General features: G+C 38.0%; 1 protein-coding gene across 1 annotated transcript in view; it reads left to right on the forward strand.

Moving 5' to 3' along the window:
* The window catches only part of zfhx3b (zinc finger homeobox 3b), a 375,747-nt gene that overhangs the window by 116,749 nt on the left and 241,339 nt on the right, over positions 1–17,659 (forward strand). The window contains exon 3 of the mRNA XM_052028144.1: positions 5,922–6,418. Coding sequence (XP_051884104.1) covers positions 5,922–6,418 — 497 coding nt within the window. The remainder of the gene's footprint in view (positions 1–5,921; positions 6,419–17,659) is intronic.

A 17,659-nucleotide genomic window follows, 5' to 3' on the forward strand; every position in this document is an offset into this window, starting at 1 on the left:
TTTAGGGACTGGCTTCTTCAAAATCAACAGCAAGTAGCAAAGCTTTTTCAATACAGCAAAATCCAGGCAAATGGAACAATCTCCAATTAATTTGAGTGAGAAAGAGGTATTTAGTGAATGGATTGTTTTGGTGAAGTGTTCCAACACTGTGATGGAGGGATGGATGGGAACATCGGCAGTGTCTTTGAGGTTGTCCTTATTTGAACCCCTTCCATCTTAGTCAAACTCTCAGATATAGAAGGCTATAATGGGATAAAAAATAGATAGGCATTAGGGCCCTTTAAAATGATAATTGCCTTGTAATCATGTTCAAGTAAATGACTCAAGTCACAGAGTCAATACAACAGAAATCATTAGGCTGCAGCGTAACACAGAATAAGTTAAAAAATAAGAATATAAGTGATGAGTTGGTGAATCAAAAAGGCTCATAATTTCTTTTGTCATTTCTATGACTGCAAGGTTAATGTAGTTAGGTTCATTGGTAACCAGCTGGTTGCTAAGGGAACGTTTAGCAATTGTTTCTAATGAGTGGGTGAAAGAAAAATGACTATTGAGATTTAAAGTGGTGAGCATATCCTGGTTTATCCAAATATGGGAATGAAAATAGTGGTTCTAAAACTGAATACATATTCCATGGAATAAAAATAGTATAGCAAGAGCTCTTGACAATTTTTGATTTAAAGAGAGTATACAACTGTTAAAGCTAATGTTCTTGACCAGAAAAATGCCTTGTGAGAAATCCTTTCAGTATGCCAACCTATCTTTACATTTTTTATTAACCACTTGGGAAGAGTTACTCTGGTGATTGTGTATATCTGTGTTATAATTTAGTCCCTTCTCAATCCTTGTTTGATGCCACAAGAATTCATCGCTTGATTTCCCTTTTCCATACCTGTAGAAATAAAAGTCAAAACCTATTCCTAATAAATTTGTGGCTTCTGAGTTTTTGATGGCACAAAAACGTGAACAAATGTTTTAAACCACAGACTCCGTTTGTGCATGCTCTTATATCTCAAGAAATATTGATTGAAGATTGGGAGGAAGAGTGAGAAGATCCACGTTATGTTAATAGTCATAGCCCTCGCCTGAAGCTACCTCTTCCCCTCTCATACAAATCTTTCACTGTTCCTTTAGTAGTAGTTCAGCCACACAAAGTAAAACAAATTTTTGAAACTTTTATACAAACCAAGTGAATTAAACCTATACAGATAGAAACTGTATACTTTTCACAAAACGTGTAATATTAGTGTCTTAAATGTTTGGAAATACTGCAAATTTTTTAGATTTCTAGACAACTTGCCATTTATAAATATTTCACTGGTAAAATATGCCAGCAAATGAATCTTCCTGTGTTTAGTCTCTTTAGTTCTCTTTCCTTTTCACAATTTTTTCTTACTCTGCCTTGGAAAGCTTGGAAAGCCCATCTTTGTTTCTCACGCATGTGCATCCCTATATGTGTTGTGTGTAAAAAAGAATGTGTGGGAAAAATATTGCTTCATTTTGCTTATAATTTGCATATTGGACTGTTTGTTTCTTTGGAATTTCAATTTCACATAAGCACTGCAGAGTTCAGCATGACTTTTTTCTATCAAATTCATACGGGATGCCTTCAATGGGCATTTGCTGCAGAAGAACAGAATTTCATTATTCATTTAACTCTTCAATTTATGAACTGCTGAAAGGCGCTTCTTAGCTTCATCATTCATTCTGTTGGTTTGGAAGTGTTAGTGACAGGTGGCAGATTCAAATCCAAGGTTTAAAAGTGAAAACTAGTGCAGACTTGGTGTGTGCTGCTAAAGTTGTTTTGTGCTTTGTTTCTCTCTTTGCATTCAATGTTTATGTGGATGATACAGCCATATGACAATTGAATGTGAGGTGGTTTATTTTGGTAAAAAGAAATGAAGGCCACATATTATTCAGATAATGAATCTCAAAAGGATCTAATGACACAAACAGAAATCACTTAAAATAGTGAAGCACCTTAAGGCCATAAAAAAGACAATTCTGGGTTCATTTTGAGAGGGTAGAATTTAAAGACAGAATTGAACTTCTAATAGACCATATTTTAAGGATTGTGCACAGTTATTATCTCTATATTGTATCAAAGGAAAGATGTGATTCTTTCCTAAAGACTGGGAGACGATCTGATTGATGTCTTTATGGTTATGAAAAGGTTTGAAGGGATAGTTGTGAAAAGTGATGTTTTTACTTGTAAGAGAAAGCAAAATTAGGCTGCATAGTTGTGAGGTAGTCCCAAATAAATCCAACAACAAATCCAGATGAAACTTCTTTTCCAAAAAAGTGATAAGAATGTGGAACTTGCTACCACAAACCATGGCTGAAGCCAGTGACGTGGATGTGTTAAAGGGGAAATTAGATAAGTACATGGTGGGAAAAGGACAGAAGGATATGTCCAGCATTACATGATAACAGGTAGGAGAAAGCTCCTGTGGAGATCGCAAGCCCAATTCAACTGAATGTCCTGTTCCTTAGGTGGAAACTCATAAGGCTTGAAAATCTGTTCTTAGGCAGTGTCCAATGCTGCTTTGAGTCAACTGTTCCATTGTGATTCCCACTAATTTGTTAATTTATTTCATCCTTTTCGTTGACTCAAATGGCATACAAGTTCTTTAGGGGATATCCTCAGTCCTGTTGGTCTGTGGTGCGTTGGTGGTATCCCACATTGTCACTTGCCTTCATCTCTTTCTCTGCTGTTCTTCACAGTGCCTATTTAGGACTGTCTCTTTCACCCTTCTTGAGTGGTGATCACTGTAGGGTGCTTTTTCACAGTTCCATTCTATACGACCCAGATTATCTCCATCTCCTGTTCACAATTTCTTACTTAGCTCTCTGTTGTAGCTTATGGTTTGATATTCTTTTTGGTCAAAAATTTCCAAGCATTTCCTTCAGCCACTTGCTTTGGAAGGAACCTACCTTGCAAGCTATTCTTTTTGTAGGATTCAAGCATTCTAAGCCTCTTACCAAGTGAAAAGATATTCTGTTGTGTTCAGAATCTGCCAGAAAATGATGAATGTCAAAAACTACTGCACAGGGACTTTGAATTCAAGGTTATCTTCAATAATCATCCACTGTGTTGCCAACAAGAAAATATACCACGGATATAGTACATTAGTTGTCTTTCACATTTATAAATATATCAACTAATTTGGCTGTAACCTCAAGAACAAATAAATAGCAGACATGTGTGTTGTAATCAGCAGGTAAATGCAGGGCCAACAATACATAAAATCTCACTTTATTAAATTTCTACAACATCAGTGAAGATGGCCAAAAGCAAGACTCGATGTGTGATGACAGGGTGATCACAACTCTCATAAAATATACTTGAAACTGATGCCAAAATCTTCTCTTAGTACTGGCTATATTTAAGTTTAAATATATTAAAGTGTGCCCTAGTTAATATGAAGGGAGCCAGCACTTTAAGCACAACAAGTCTGGACACTATTATTGTAGAGAAAGTTTGTGGGCCACTTGGATCCTGGTGTGATCATACTGTTGGCTTAGAACAGTCAAAGGTTCAGGTGGCAGGGAGCATGCTTGCATTGTAGCAGCAGTGCAGCCTATTGATTAGGGTCCTTTAGCACTGTGGCATTAAGTGGATTTCTCCCAATGGTGATTGCTCAATGACTTCTGAACCAGCACAAACTGTCTTGAGAATAGGGACTTCCCAAATGGGAAAGCTGAAGGCGTATCAACCCTAGTCCCCCGTCGCTGTTAGACTTCTTATCAGACAACCAAAGAGCAAACTTGTTGGGCTCAGTAACAGATCAGCTTGTGCCCTTTTGAGGAGGATCATTCCTAGATCATAACCAATGTGGCAAAGCTGCATTTTTCTGACACTTTTGAAACAAAAGAAAGAGAAGCAGGAATAGGCTGTATTGCCTTTGAACCTGCTTCTCAGAGCAGGCTTTGTTTAACATTACTGCTTTCTTCAGCAGTGATAGTCTTTAACTTGTAAACCAGATGTCATGGTGATATTGCGTGCAGGGGTTGATTTTCATCATAACCCTCTGGTATAGATAATTTTATTTGGCTGATTCTACTGACAGATTTGAAAGTTTAATGCTAGGGATAGTGCTAGAATTTTCTTTGGATGAAGTGGTTCATTGGTTAAAGAGGAATTCTGAATCCTAAGTGTAATTAGTTAATCCAAATTACACATGCTCTCAGTGGATGGGATCCTCCAATTCTCAGCCCAACCACTAGATGGAGCATTACACGGTGGTAGAAATTCATTTCTTTGAGGAAGGAGGTCTGGAAAGTGGGGAAGGGGTTTAGGGGTGGTGGAGGGCATCAGGTGGAGAGAACTGAATAAATTTGTCTTTTTGAAAAGTGTGAAACCATAAACTGAATTTAAAGCTGATTCTTCCTAGGGATTGAATTTTCTGAAATTAGGAAGTGCCATTCATAGTTGCAGAGCTTCTGTGCTATAAATAAAGAGCTTGTTGTTATTAATTTACTGTAAGTTGGACAAGGTCAGCTCTTGGTTTTGTCTGGTCAATGATGTATTAAAGATTGTGTAGTAAGAGGCATTAGACAGATCTGTACAGCACAGAGGTTTTCACCTTCCACTGATGAGCTCACCCATCGCACTGGCACTGACACAACTCTGTTAAATGGATGTATTGATGCAGTAATGGGATAATTAGCTCTACCTCTCTGCCGTTGCTGAGACATAACACAAGTTTCACTGCAGCTATTTAAAACTGTTTTCTGTATTGAGTATATTTCTTTAACTTGCTTGTTTTTTCCCGAGCTGTCTATTTTTCAGTTTGTAGCTGAAATCATTAAGAATGTTTTTCTTTTTCTTCTGTCTGTGCTGATCAGCAGACTTGGACCAGTTTTGAGTTGCCCTTCTAAATATTAGGTTGGCCAAAAGAACCTTTATTGTACATTGACATCATTTTGCTTTAAGATAATATCAAAAATTCCTAATGGTGTCTAAATGAAATAAAAACAGTGTAAGAAACACCCAGTATTTCAGTCAAAAACCACATAAAGAACAGGCAATTTAGTGTTCAGAAATTCATCAAAAGGATTTTAGCTCAAAGTGTTATTCTTTCTCCAGATGCTGATTGACCTTGAGTGTACTTCCAGCATTTTAGTTGCTGTAATTTTCAAAAGATTAGGAAATCTTGCATTCCTCAACCAAGTGAGGGATATATGGAAGAATTCTCAGTAGAGAAAGCAATTCCTGGGTTGAGTTAAAGTGTTGTTCTTTTGAAATGACTTTAATATGAGGTGTGTTCTGCAGTCCTGATTAATTTCTGTACGACACCAAAATGGTCACCATTGCCAATATCCTTGGAGGCTGATTGTAGTTAAAATGAATAATAAATCTTTATTTTAAACTGCATTCTAACATAGTGTTGCACTTAATTGTCTAATCAAATAATGCAAATATAAGCAATTTTGAGCTTGGTTGGCCACATTTTGAGCTTTTCTTTCTATTGCTACATGCATACTACATGTTTACCTTTGAAACCTGTACAGGCTAAAGTTTAAATCTAATCTGGCATTAGCTGATAGGAATCACTGTCCCTGAAGGCTAATAACTGATCAGAAGTAAAATGAGTTTTGACCATCTCAGTCTTGTATTCAGGGACAAGAGCATAAAGCAAACTCTTAAGCACGGCTTACCATCAACAAATCAAGTAAATAGGCATCGCTCACTCTCATCTCCACCGATTGAACATTGCAGCAGATTGGCCATTTAATTTGCATAAAGCGTTACTATGCGGCAGATTTTATCCCCAGACAATGATGGGAGATTGGACCTCATTAACAGACACAACATTGTCAGTGTTGGCTTTAGAAGAAGAGTTCAGGGTTTGGACATCACTTTCTGGCACTGTCACCAAGCATTTCATTCTTTCTCTTTATTCTTTGGTTTTATGCAGTTGGTGGTGAGATTCCTATTGACATGCGACTGGGAGGTGGGCAGCTGGTGTCAGAAGAACTCATGAACCTTGGTGAAACGTTCACAACCACAAATGACCCTTCCTTGAAGCTTTTTCAGTGTGCCGTCTGCAACCGATTCACCACGGACAACCTGGAGACACTCGGTCTGCACATGAACATTGAGCGCCACCTGCCCGAGGAGGAGTGGAAAGCAGTCATTGGTGATTCCTACCAGTGTAAGCTCTGCCGCTACAACACCCAGCTCAAGGCCAACTTCCAGTTGCACTGTAAGACAGATAAGCACGTGCAGAAATATCAGCTTGTGGCCCACATCAAGGAAGGAGGCAAGGCCAATGAGTGGCGGCTGAAATGTGTAGCCATTGGGAACCCAGTGCACTTGAAATGCAACGCATGCGACTACTACACCAATAGCATCGAGAAACTGCGACTGCACACCGTCAACTCAAGGCATGAAGCCAGCTTGAAATTATACAAGGTAAGGAAAGCAACATTCTTCCAATGTGGTCCTTCCTGAATCACAGTGAACAGCAATCATTAAATTCTCCATATACGGTATTTCCGAAGCAAATATGTGTTAATGAACGGTTGTCCTTCAGAGCTCTTTTAGGATGTTAGGAAAAAATGGCAATTAGAAACTTTATATATTGTTTAAATTAATCATGAATGTATCAGCTTTGCATGAAAGTTTGATGTAAAATTGGTGAAGACAATAACCTGGAAGAACTGTCCTTAGATTAGAAGAAATATTGCTGAAGTTAGAAGTACTTTGATATGTGGAGCAGAAGAAAAAATGTTTTTTTCTGCTGTCAGTTCAAATGGTCCAATGAGGTTAGGTGGCTTGAGGATTCCACATTTAATGTAAGCATAAGGGAGTGACACAAGAGAGCAAATTATTTTGTTTTATTTAAAGAAAAACCTTCCTACTTAATCAGGGTTCAACATCAAGCTTTCTGAAGACTGGCCCCTCAGGCTGTTGTTCAACAGGCTTCACATGACTGATTGCCTGACTCATTAATCAATACTCTGATCCATTTTAGTCAATTAAGTAAATCTGGAATATAAATGTTGACTCCCATTGCAGCACCTCCTAGGGTCTATATAAAACTATGCGTAAAGTTAGTATGAAATTGGTGAGATAACCAATATATATTACTGTGAACTCGTGACTTTATTCTGATTCCGGACTCTGTGGTTCTGACACTCACTCGTACTCTTCTCTTCCTGACTAATTACACAATATCAATCCTGTCCATGTGCTGCATGTATTTTTCAATGCAAAGTTCAAAAAGATAAGTCAAGGCCATTTGGCCCAAATAGCCCATTTATCCTAAGAAGCTGTAATCTGGTTCAATGTAACCATTATTCCTGCTTCTACCCATTCGTCCTAAGAAGCAATGCTTTCTTGCATTGTCTATGAAGTTCTTAATTTTCAGTGCTTACTTGTCATGCAGTTGTAATTTAGTTTGATTTAGTACTTAGGATTTGCCTTTTTGTATTCCACTGGGTGCCATATATATCCTAACTGTTTCTTTTCTATGCTGAAAGATTCTTAGGTTTTAGCTTTTCCTCATTACTCAGACCTCCAGGATCATAGATCTGCTTTTTGGCCCTCTTATGCAGCAGTTCCAGGGTCTGAAACTTTCTCCTGATACCCAAGAATGCAACATGGGCAGCAAGATAAAAGCTTTAGTTTCTTGGATTCAAATCCATTTTCTACTCATTTGACAGTGTAGCTCAAAAATTAATGTAAGTTTGTTGCTTGCAGCTCTGTGGTGCCTGGGCATGCTCCTTGTTGAATCTATCATCCTTTTCACCCTCTTCTCTAGCTAGTCAAGTACTCTTTACATTTACATGTTTATTACAACAAATGTACCTGACCTTCTTCACTTTATTCTTTCTGCCAGAGTTCTGCCCACTTATAAATACTGTCCAGGTTCCTCCGAAATGTGTAGATTGTTATATCTGGCAAGACTTCCCACCCCACCCCTCCCAATTCTAGTTTGTGATCATTAGTAAAAATGAACAAACTCTGTAGTATGTCTGGGTCTAGGGTTTGTACGCTGGTCGGTAATACCAGGACCTCCAGAACCTATCTGCTTGGGCCATCGTCACACACTCAAGTAATTTACCTTCAAGCAATAATTTCACCTGTTGTGTACTTCTGAATCTCTAACATTTGCCATGCTGCATCACATTCATTCCCCCTGCCCCATCCCACTTCCTGGAATCACAAACATGAACACACTGTAGTACTTGCAATACATCCAGTAAGTGTCTTCAACACTCTCTTTGATCTACTCTCTGCAGTCAGTCCCCTGCAGTTCACATATACCCTTTCTCTCTTGACAGCTGTAGATTCTTCTGTCCTCATTTCATAGTAATTCTCTTTGCTTTCCTGTACACTCTTTAGTAATTCACAGTATATGAGTACAGATCTTGACTGTCAGGTGAGAAATTGAATGGATTGCAAGATATATTCTTGACCCATGGAAAAGAGGATGCTGGTTTTGGTAAAGCAGATTGTCGTAAGTTCCAACTGGTTCAGTTATCTCCACAAAGGGTTGAATCATGCCCTTCTTACTACATCTGGCCTATATGTAAGTCAATCTCACCATTGCAGTTTGTTCTTACCTGTCTTCTTAAATGGCCAAGCAAGCCAGTCAAATTGTTGCAAAGTACAAAAGGCAATGTGGGCTGGGTAATAATTTCCTGGCAACACCAACAATCCAAAATTACATTTTCTGAAATCTACTTGGAATTCACCACCTTCCTCTTGGCAAACATGGATCAACCCCACTCCTTCCAATATTCCTGTTCTTCTCTTGTGTTAATTCTTTGTAGTTCTGGATTTGCAGGCAACACCATGAGAGGTGTAGGTGCATTCCTCCTCCTTGCACAGATACCTACTTGTCATTTATTACAGTATTCTCTAAATTTCTCCCATCTCTTTTTCCTTGGACCTCTCCCCTGTCCCACTTTCTCCGTGCCCCATTCCACCTTACGCCCTGCCATTCTCTTCCTGTCCAACATGACTTTCCATTCCACTGGTCTTTACTGTCTGTTCCTCACTTTCACTTTGTCTATATCTGTCCTTCTCATTGCATAGAAAAGAATTGTAGAACAAAACAAAACAAGTTAATGAAGGCAGGAAAATATGCTTGAGATGGGAATAATGTATCAGGATGGTCATTATCTTCATATTCATGTTGATTTGTTTTTTGTGCATTGAAATTGCAGATATCCTCCCCTTTGCTACACTGCCCAAAACATAGTGGTGTCGGTGAATTTTGGTGATATGCTGTTATATTTAAAATCAGCAGACTACTGTTCTCAATTCTAAACAAAACTAAGGTCTATGGACTTGTGTATGGGACAAATTGATGTGATTCCATTCGTCAAAAACTTAATTCTCTTCCTTACACAAAAATATCTAATTCTTCGGATATGCTGTGCCATGTATGAATTTGTTGTTCTTTTCCAGAGAGTTGTGTTTGATATAGCTTTTGTTGATAAGTGAATTGGGGAGTTGGGGGTGGAATTCATGTTGGGGATTTGGTGGCAGATTCTATTCTATTTTTGATTGTCAAGATTTAAGAGTTACATGGTTGTAGCTTTTAGAACCTGAGATATAAAGGTTTTAATTGTTAGGGCTCTCAGCTAAGATAACTAATGTTCAATTTATTTTTGTTGCTGGCTACACAAATATGCAGCACCACATATTTGGAGACTATCCTCCTGGCAGATGTAAGGTCAGACTTCTCAGAAATACCTCCGACTTTGAGGTCTGGGACAGCTTTTTGACCGAAAGGAGCAGAGTCCTACTTGAAATCCCAGAGGTTCAAACTGTTTGTTTTAAGCTTCTTTCAAGATCACACATGGTATAAATTAAGGAATGATTTCCACTCAGCTACAGAATTAGTTGCTCTATACATGCTCCACAGAATGCTTTACTAGAAATGGACCCGTAAATATCCTTGACCATATTTTCTGGAGTGCTCTGCATTGTTACTGAACTTTAAAGGGTTAACAAACATGTATTAGCATGTTTGGTGTTTGATTTTTGTGGCAGTGTTGATCTGTACTGTTATTCAACTTGTTGACTATTTCTTCTGAAAAAAGAAGGGTAGGAAATGTGAGAATGGATGTAAAAGGCTTCAGTGGAACTGGTTTGGAGAACCTGTTTGCTCCGTCTCTCCTAACTTCCTTTCCCCCATGAATGGTACTTTGCTGCTGAAATGAGAATTGTCCACTTGTAAGGTACAAATAAAACAAACGACCAAAATTGTGATGGCACTTAAATAAATTGCATGATTGATATTTAGGGATAAAAAGTGTAATATACAGACATTCTTCAAGGATAGTTTGTGTGATTTTCAGTTTGCTTTGGTGTCGGACAGAAAATATCAATATTATGATGCCATGGTAAAGATCCTGCTACAGACAAATATGATATATTGAGGAGAGGATAGATCAGTAGGAATTGGTAGAAAACATTTTGGTAGAAAAGTAGTTTTCATACAGCTTTCAAACAAGCTTAATGATATTGGGTACTGTTTCAAAATCTTCAGCAATTTTAAAAGGAAAATATCATGGTTTATGAAAGGGGAGAAAAATAGCTTAACAATCTGACTTGAGGAAGCTGTTCAGGTGGGCATGCAGCAAGCCTGTACCCAGCTCCCTGTAACCTAAGACGGGATAAAGATCCAGTTAATGGTACTCGACTCAGGCAGCTGAATTGCTGTAGACAGTTGTATTGATTTTCACTGGACTTAAAGCTTCACCTTTTTCTCTAATCATTCCATAATGGCTTTAGTATGAACAATCAGGTACAAATGGCCATAAATCTACCAGCCTTATTCCACTTACCTCCCACTCAATGTCAGGCACAGACTTGTAGTTAACCCAACTTGGCAGTAGCTTTGGGACATTTTTTTTTAGTGCCGCTTTCCTGCCAGTAAAGCTGTTTCATTTAAAAAAAAGCAGAGATAGGATCGCAGAGCAGCCTATGTTTTTGGGAACAGATTCTGTTCTAATCTGACTGCATAGTTTGTCAAAGGACAACTCTGCAACACAGCTCTTTCTTATAACACGTTTGAAATATCATTCCACAGGCTTGATTATGAGAATGCAGGAGCCAAGGACTGAATTAAAGCACTCCATTTAATAATGCAAACTAATGATTTATAAGGAAATTGTTGATTGGATAGAAAAAAATTTTCTTCGGTACAGTAAAATGTTCATTTCATAAAGAGAATATAAAATGTGTTCTCATTTTAGAGTCCTCCTGAGCAAATTTCTATTTAGTTATCATTCTTCCTGACCCTGCAGACATAGTTAGAAGCCAGAGGGGCACATGGACCAAGAAACATAAATGAAATTCAATTCCAATTTTAGAATCAAGCATTCTGCCTTAATTTTCATTTTACATTATAAATCACTTTGCCTAGAAATTCAGTGCTGGTCACTAGTGCAAAACATGCTGTATTGTAGCAACAGCACATTGCACATTGCATCTGAAATTAGGTTCCATTGAATTGAATGGAATGGATTTTGGAGGCCGATTTCAACGTGCTGCATCGCATTATTGGTGCTACCAACCATGGATGAATTTTCAGACAACTATGTTAGAATGGAAATTGCCCATATGCTGCAATGAAGTCCTCACACTGGTAGTGGTGCTATAACAGACATGGGCAAAATTTGCAAGACTACACAAAATTGTTTTCAATGTAACATTGAGAATATGACCAAGGTTCACACTTTGTGAGTAACCACTTGCTAGAAATAGGGCAATTTTAAAATAATTGGAATGAAGTTGAACAAATACATCTCCTAAACAATAAACAGTAGACTTGAACTTCTGCTTCTAAAACTGTCAAATTGGGGGAATTTTGTTAACAAGTGCGAATTATTTATTTGTATGTTGTTTCACATTTGTAGAGTAGAGTCAATGTTAGTATTCATAAATAAGCAGCTAATCTTGGAATATCACCTCATTCCAGAGTCCATGAATACCACCGTAAACATGAAATGTGGAGTCTGAGCACTGAAACAGTTGGTGTGAACCTGTCATTGTTTATGCAGGTGAGAAGAACACATTCACCACCCCCCACAGGTCCTTAATTTTCATGGACTTTGTGCAAATGACAACTTTTGAAGGCCAAAGCGAGCACTCAACATATTATTAAAAATCGACAAATTTCCATTTATTTGGAAGATCATTAGATTGCATAACATCTTTGTCCACTTTTTGCTTGTGGATTATAAGTGGGCAGAAACAGCCTCAGCATACATCTTATGGAAACCATTCCAATCATGCATCACGTTGGGTTCTGGTCAGGATCAGTCTACAGTTAACCAGTTATTGACATTAGTAAATAATGTGTAGATATGTGTGCTAAAAAACTTATGATTTTTATGGCTATGTGAGAAAATAAATCAGAGAGAGCAAACACACTAATTGTTTGCTGCTTTCTGATTTAGGGTGAATGGAGCTTAATTGCTTTCCATCTAATTGTTAAAAATGTGCAACAATCAATATGCACATCAAAATAAGAGCCTATGGCTCCTTCTTTAAATCGAAATAAAACTGTAATTCAGAACATAATATTAAGTATGACCAATAAAAAAACTTGAAAAATGCTGCATTGAAGTTTACTGGGATATTCTGGGTATGATGGAATCCTTTTCTTCACTGCATCTGAGAGTCTGAATTTGAAATCATTAAGACATTCAGAAGAAGCATGGTCGCACTGCCTCTGGCTCAGTCAGATCTTCACAGAGTTTGGGCAGCTAGATGCAAATTCTCAGTGGTCATGGTCACACAACTCAGAAAAAGTATATACTCAGTACTGAGCAGTATATCAGTTGAGCAGAAAGACGTTTGCTGAAGAAAACGGTATAATGAAACAAACTGGAATTAGTCTAGCTCTTCTCATATCCCCTTGACAGCTGAAAGTACATACCAGCCAGTGAAATAGTTTTGAAATATAGTCACCCATGTTTTATAGGCAAGCACAGTGGCCAATCACTAACCAGTAAGATCACACAAACACCAACAAGAATAAGAGGACATGTAGTCTATATTTAACTGATTAGTTCAGGGATAAATGTTAGCTAGGACAGCTTCCCAGATGTTTAAATAGTACATTGGATATGCACTTGAGTAGGCAGACAAGACCATGGTTTAATGTTTCATCTTGCAGATAAGTACATTGAAATAGGATGTCAAAATCATGAATGGTCTTTGAGGTGGAGAACAGCAAGAATTAATGGGAATATTATGAGGTAGATAATGAAAATTGTGGTTACTGTAAGTTGTCGGATCCAGTTATTTTCGAATCCACAGGTTCTTTCAGGAGTCCAGGAATGAGTTGAAAACAACTTGCTTGGTGCTTCACAAAGTTTTATTGGAAAAGTTTAAAACAAAGAAACAGTCACAGAGCACATGGCACTAACTTTGATGAGCCGAGACAAAGGGAACAAAAGATGAACTCAGGCCAGGGGAGACAAGCAAGAGAGAGATTAACAAAAAGCGACACCTTTTATACCTGAGATAAGAGATGCTCCTTAGCTAACAATAGTCCAATCAGGAAACCTATTAGATACTTGTGGCCAAACCAACCAATGAAAAAACCACATATTCACCTGATGGACGAACCAATAAGCTAGTAAGCGGCCATTCCTTGTGCAGCCACTGGAGGTGAGGTGATAAAGCAAATAAAATGTTGGTTTGTGTAATAATCATTGCAAGGAGGTGTTTTTTGAAATTATATTTGGCTGTTGTTGAAGCCTTATCTGGAGTAGGTGTTCGCTCAACATGTGAAATTATTGGATGAAACCATTGGATGGAATATTGGATGAAATAGTTGTGAAAATGATTTCTCAAGGAACAGAGTCTACAATGTGCCTTTACTCTCTGGAGAAGATGGGGATTAGGACCATCTAATAGAGAGCTTTCTATTTTTTGCAGATATGGATTACTTTTATTATTTTCTTCTTCAGGCTCAAGTTTTGAGAATTAGGAAACTTGTCGAAGTTTGATGCATCAAATGGAAAGAGAATTTTGCCTTTGATCTTAGAAAGATAATGATAAGACAGGCATCATTATTACTTAGGGCAAAACTGTTCTTTCAATAGCCATTACAGGATATGAATGTTTTATTTCAGTATTGGCACTGCGCTTGTACAAAAATTTGATGATGATATTGTTCATCTTTGATCTCTAAAACTGCATCTCAGAGTAAGCCCAGGACAGCTCGCTCAGAACAGGGGAATGGAATGGGAATAGGAAAGGGATGGGGGTGCTTACACTGCCGGGGGAGAAGTGTATGCAAGTGCATGCGTGTGTGTATGTATGCACACACACATATGTGTGTATATGCACATACATATACTTAAGCTGAAGCTCCTAAAGCTCCTTGCTAAGTGCCTCTTAATGCACTTCACTTCAGTGTTTATTGCTAATGTTTCATCTCTGATCTTTGATTTTATTTTACCATAATCTATTACATGTTTTGATTTATAAATTACACTAAATACTTTATTAAGGCTTAAATAAATAGCAGGTTGCTAAACCTACAGATGTTCTTAATGTTCAACTATTTAAAATTTATACAGTTCCCATTTACGTCTTTACTCCTCCCTCCTTCCGCCACCCCTCCTCTGTCCTCCAGGATTTGAGATGGTTGAGGAAATGGATTTCTCCACCATTCTCACCTCCCTTTCCCCTCTCCTGTGGGCCGAGTATTCTGGAAATAGAAACTGCTCCTCCTGGTGGCCAGGGTGGGACTTGTTGATTTTCACCCTTTGAGGGGAATGCAAGTCAAACATGGGTGTAAAGTTCAGTGCATCTGCCTGTGACAGCTCTGCCCTCCTATTGCCAAAAGTACTACTTTTGTTTGTAAAGTGATTGGTTTTTGGGCCATTTTAGATTTTATCAACCCAACTTTTTGGCCACATATAAATAAGATGACATCAGTATTATTTTTTTAAAAATCCACATAAATGTAGTTGCTGTCTGTTTGCTGTGTTTTAAACCTCCTGTGCAAACGTAACACTGACACTCTCCTGCCAGTAGAGGCATTGGAACACCATGGCAATCAGATGTCTAAAATTATAGCCTTATGGTTTTACAAAGGCATTTCCTGTTACAAATGTGGGTGTCAGGAATTTACAATAAAACATGAAAGTACAGAGACAGTGTATGATTTTAAAATGGGGACTAAATTACATCTGCCTGGTTTTGTTCAATTACTCCCCCAGCCTCTGTTGCTAAAGTCCCTGAAAATCACATTTGATCCTAACTACAGAGGGTGAAATCCAAATGCAGGGACAAGGTATGGTCAGTAAGCTGATTTGCCAGTCTTTATAATTAAGCCAGGTGTCCAACAAGCAGTCAAGTGGCTGTCATTCACTCTCTTTGCTTTGCCCACACCCAATCCCTCCCCACACCCATCACAGAAGTTGAACTTCATCCCATCCTCACCCCAATATGTAAAGTCCACTGGCAGTTGACTTCTTACTTAACAAACTGAAAACAGGGAGACAAGAAAAGGCTTATAGGGCAGTGTTTTCTAAAATTAGTAAATAATCCGCCAGAAAACCCACAGAAAATGTTACAGCTTCTCTATCATTTGCTGCCACACTGTGATGGTATTTCTCCATCAGCTGCTTTTGTTTCTGACTGAATATACCAATACCTTTATGTAGAACTGTTGGTGAGGAGAGGAGGTACAGTTGTGGGTAGTTGCTGGATACTTTCAAGTTTATCTGGGCTGGTGTGGTCTGCTGTAATTGAGATTGATTGGATGTTATTTTTCCTCTTGCAAATGTAATCCATTAGTTTGGCACATGCATAATCAGTTTAGAGCTCAGTTAACTGGATGTAATCTAGTTCTTCAATGTCTGTTGTAGCAAATCTGCTCCAGATGCCAGTTACAGAGTGAGTGCGAGCATAGGTCCTATCGCAGATGAAATCTCTAATGTACTCCTTCTCCCTTTTCCTGCTGTCTGCATTGGCTGAAGTTGGCTTACTCTGTTTATTCGTATTTGTAACCAATTCAATTTGAGTTGTTGGGCTGTAGAATTCCCCCAGCTTAAATGATAATATTCCTTTATGAAAACCTATCTTTTAAAAGTTGTCATTAAATTGCTAATATACACACACAAGGAATGGTTAAATGCTAGCAAGGAGGATTGTATCTAATTAACATACATTCTTCGGCACAGTGTAGCAAAATGGTATAAATCTTCTAATTCTATTACCTGTTTAACCCTTAGAGATTTCTTTCAAAGTGGAATTCACTTAGGCTGAGGCCAGTGTTTCTGAATTATTCCAGACAAGAAAAAGTTTTAATGTATTATCCTAACTCAGCTGCATTTCCACCCAACCTGGGTCAAAATTATTCAGTAAGTGGTTGGTTTCCATTGCTTTACAAAAGCCAAATTGTGCATGTCTTATCTATACCTATCAGCTCCTACATTTTAAACAAAAAAAAATCAAGGTAAATCTCTTCTGTTACCTGAAGAATTAATAAAGTATAGAAGGCTTTGTGGTCCGAAAGGGTTAGTGTGTAGGATTCACAATACTGTGGCAAATAGCCGCTGACGTACATATGATGGACACGCAATAACCATTGTTATTCTTTTCCATTGAAACAATATCACATTTTAATTTTACCAGTATCTTGTCAGGTTAAGTGTTTTTGGGGAGGTAGAAGCAGAGATTTATTTTAAAATGTTGCCTCCGTGCTGCTGAAGTCACCATGTGTTTATCTGCTATATATTTTCTGCACAGTGAGTTGCTTTATAGACAATCAAATAAATACATGTTAGCAATGAAATATAAGGGAAATGGGGTTGCTATAAGAATCTGCTCAGATATGGTAGGCAAGAAAAGAACACATGATATTTCTACCTAAATATATATTTATGTTTAGGTAGAAATATCATGTGTCCTTTTTCCAGAGGGTCTTTGCACAGTGAAAAGGGTGTTGATACAGGCGGCATTCGTTGTGCAGCAGACAGGTACAGCTCATCACCAGGAATGTAATAATTGCTTTTGTTACATCAAAGGCTTGAATGTGACCTGACAGGCTTGCGTGATGCCCCAGGTCTACATTGAACCTATTGATTAAATGAGTTACAGGCTCAGATCAGGGATTTTTCACAATCAAGAAATTTCAGCTGAATTAAATACAATATATCAATAGCAAGTTACAGCTGTTTCCATTCAAAATGCTTAACCCGACGAGCGGCTGGCCAAAATTAAAATGTGATAATGTCTCTATCGAAAAGAACAATAATAGTTATTGTGTGTCCATCGTGTGTATTTCAGGAGCTACTTGCCACAATACTGTGCATTCTACGATTACACACTAACACTTTTGGACCACAAAGTCTACATTAAAGACCGTTAAAAATAAAATCTTCTTGCAGTAGCAGCCATTATAATGGCTCTCACACATGTGAAAGAGCATCAGTAAGTCTCCATCAGTTCTGTGATACTGAGTTCCTTGGGGGTTTTAGTATAAACTTTCAACCACATTCTGCCTTAACACCTTGCAGATTAGAACCATTAGGCCAGTGTTTCTAGCTCTTTTGTATACAGGGCTCACTCTGACTGACCTGACCCTAGACCTGGGCTCACGATATGCACATGGATTGAATACAGATTTTAAAATGTTGCTTTTTTTCCCTCATCATCTTGGTATCC

The sequence above is a fragment of the Pristis pectinata genome, chromosome 13 (genome assembly GCF_009764475.1).
Source record: "Pristis pectinata isolate sPriPec2 chromosome 13, sPriPec2.1.pri, whole genome shotgun sequence".
NCBI classification, from domain to species: Eukaryota; Metazoa; Chordata; class Chondrichthyes; order Rhinopristiformes; family Pristidae; genus Pristis; species Pristis pectinata.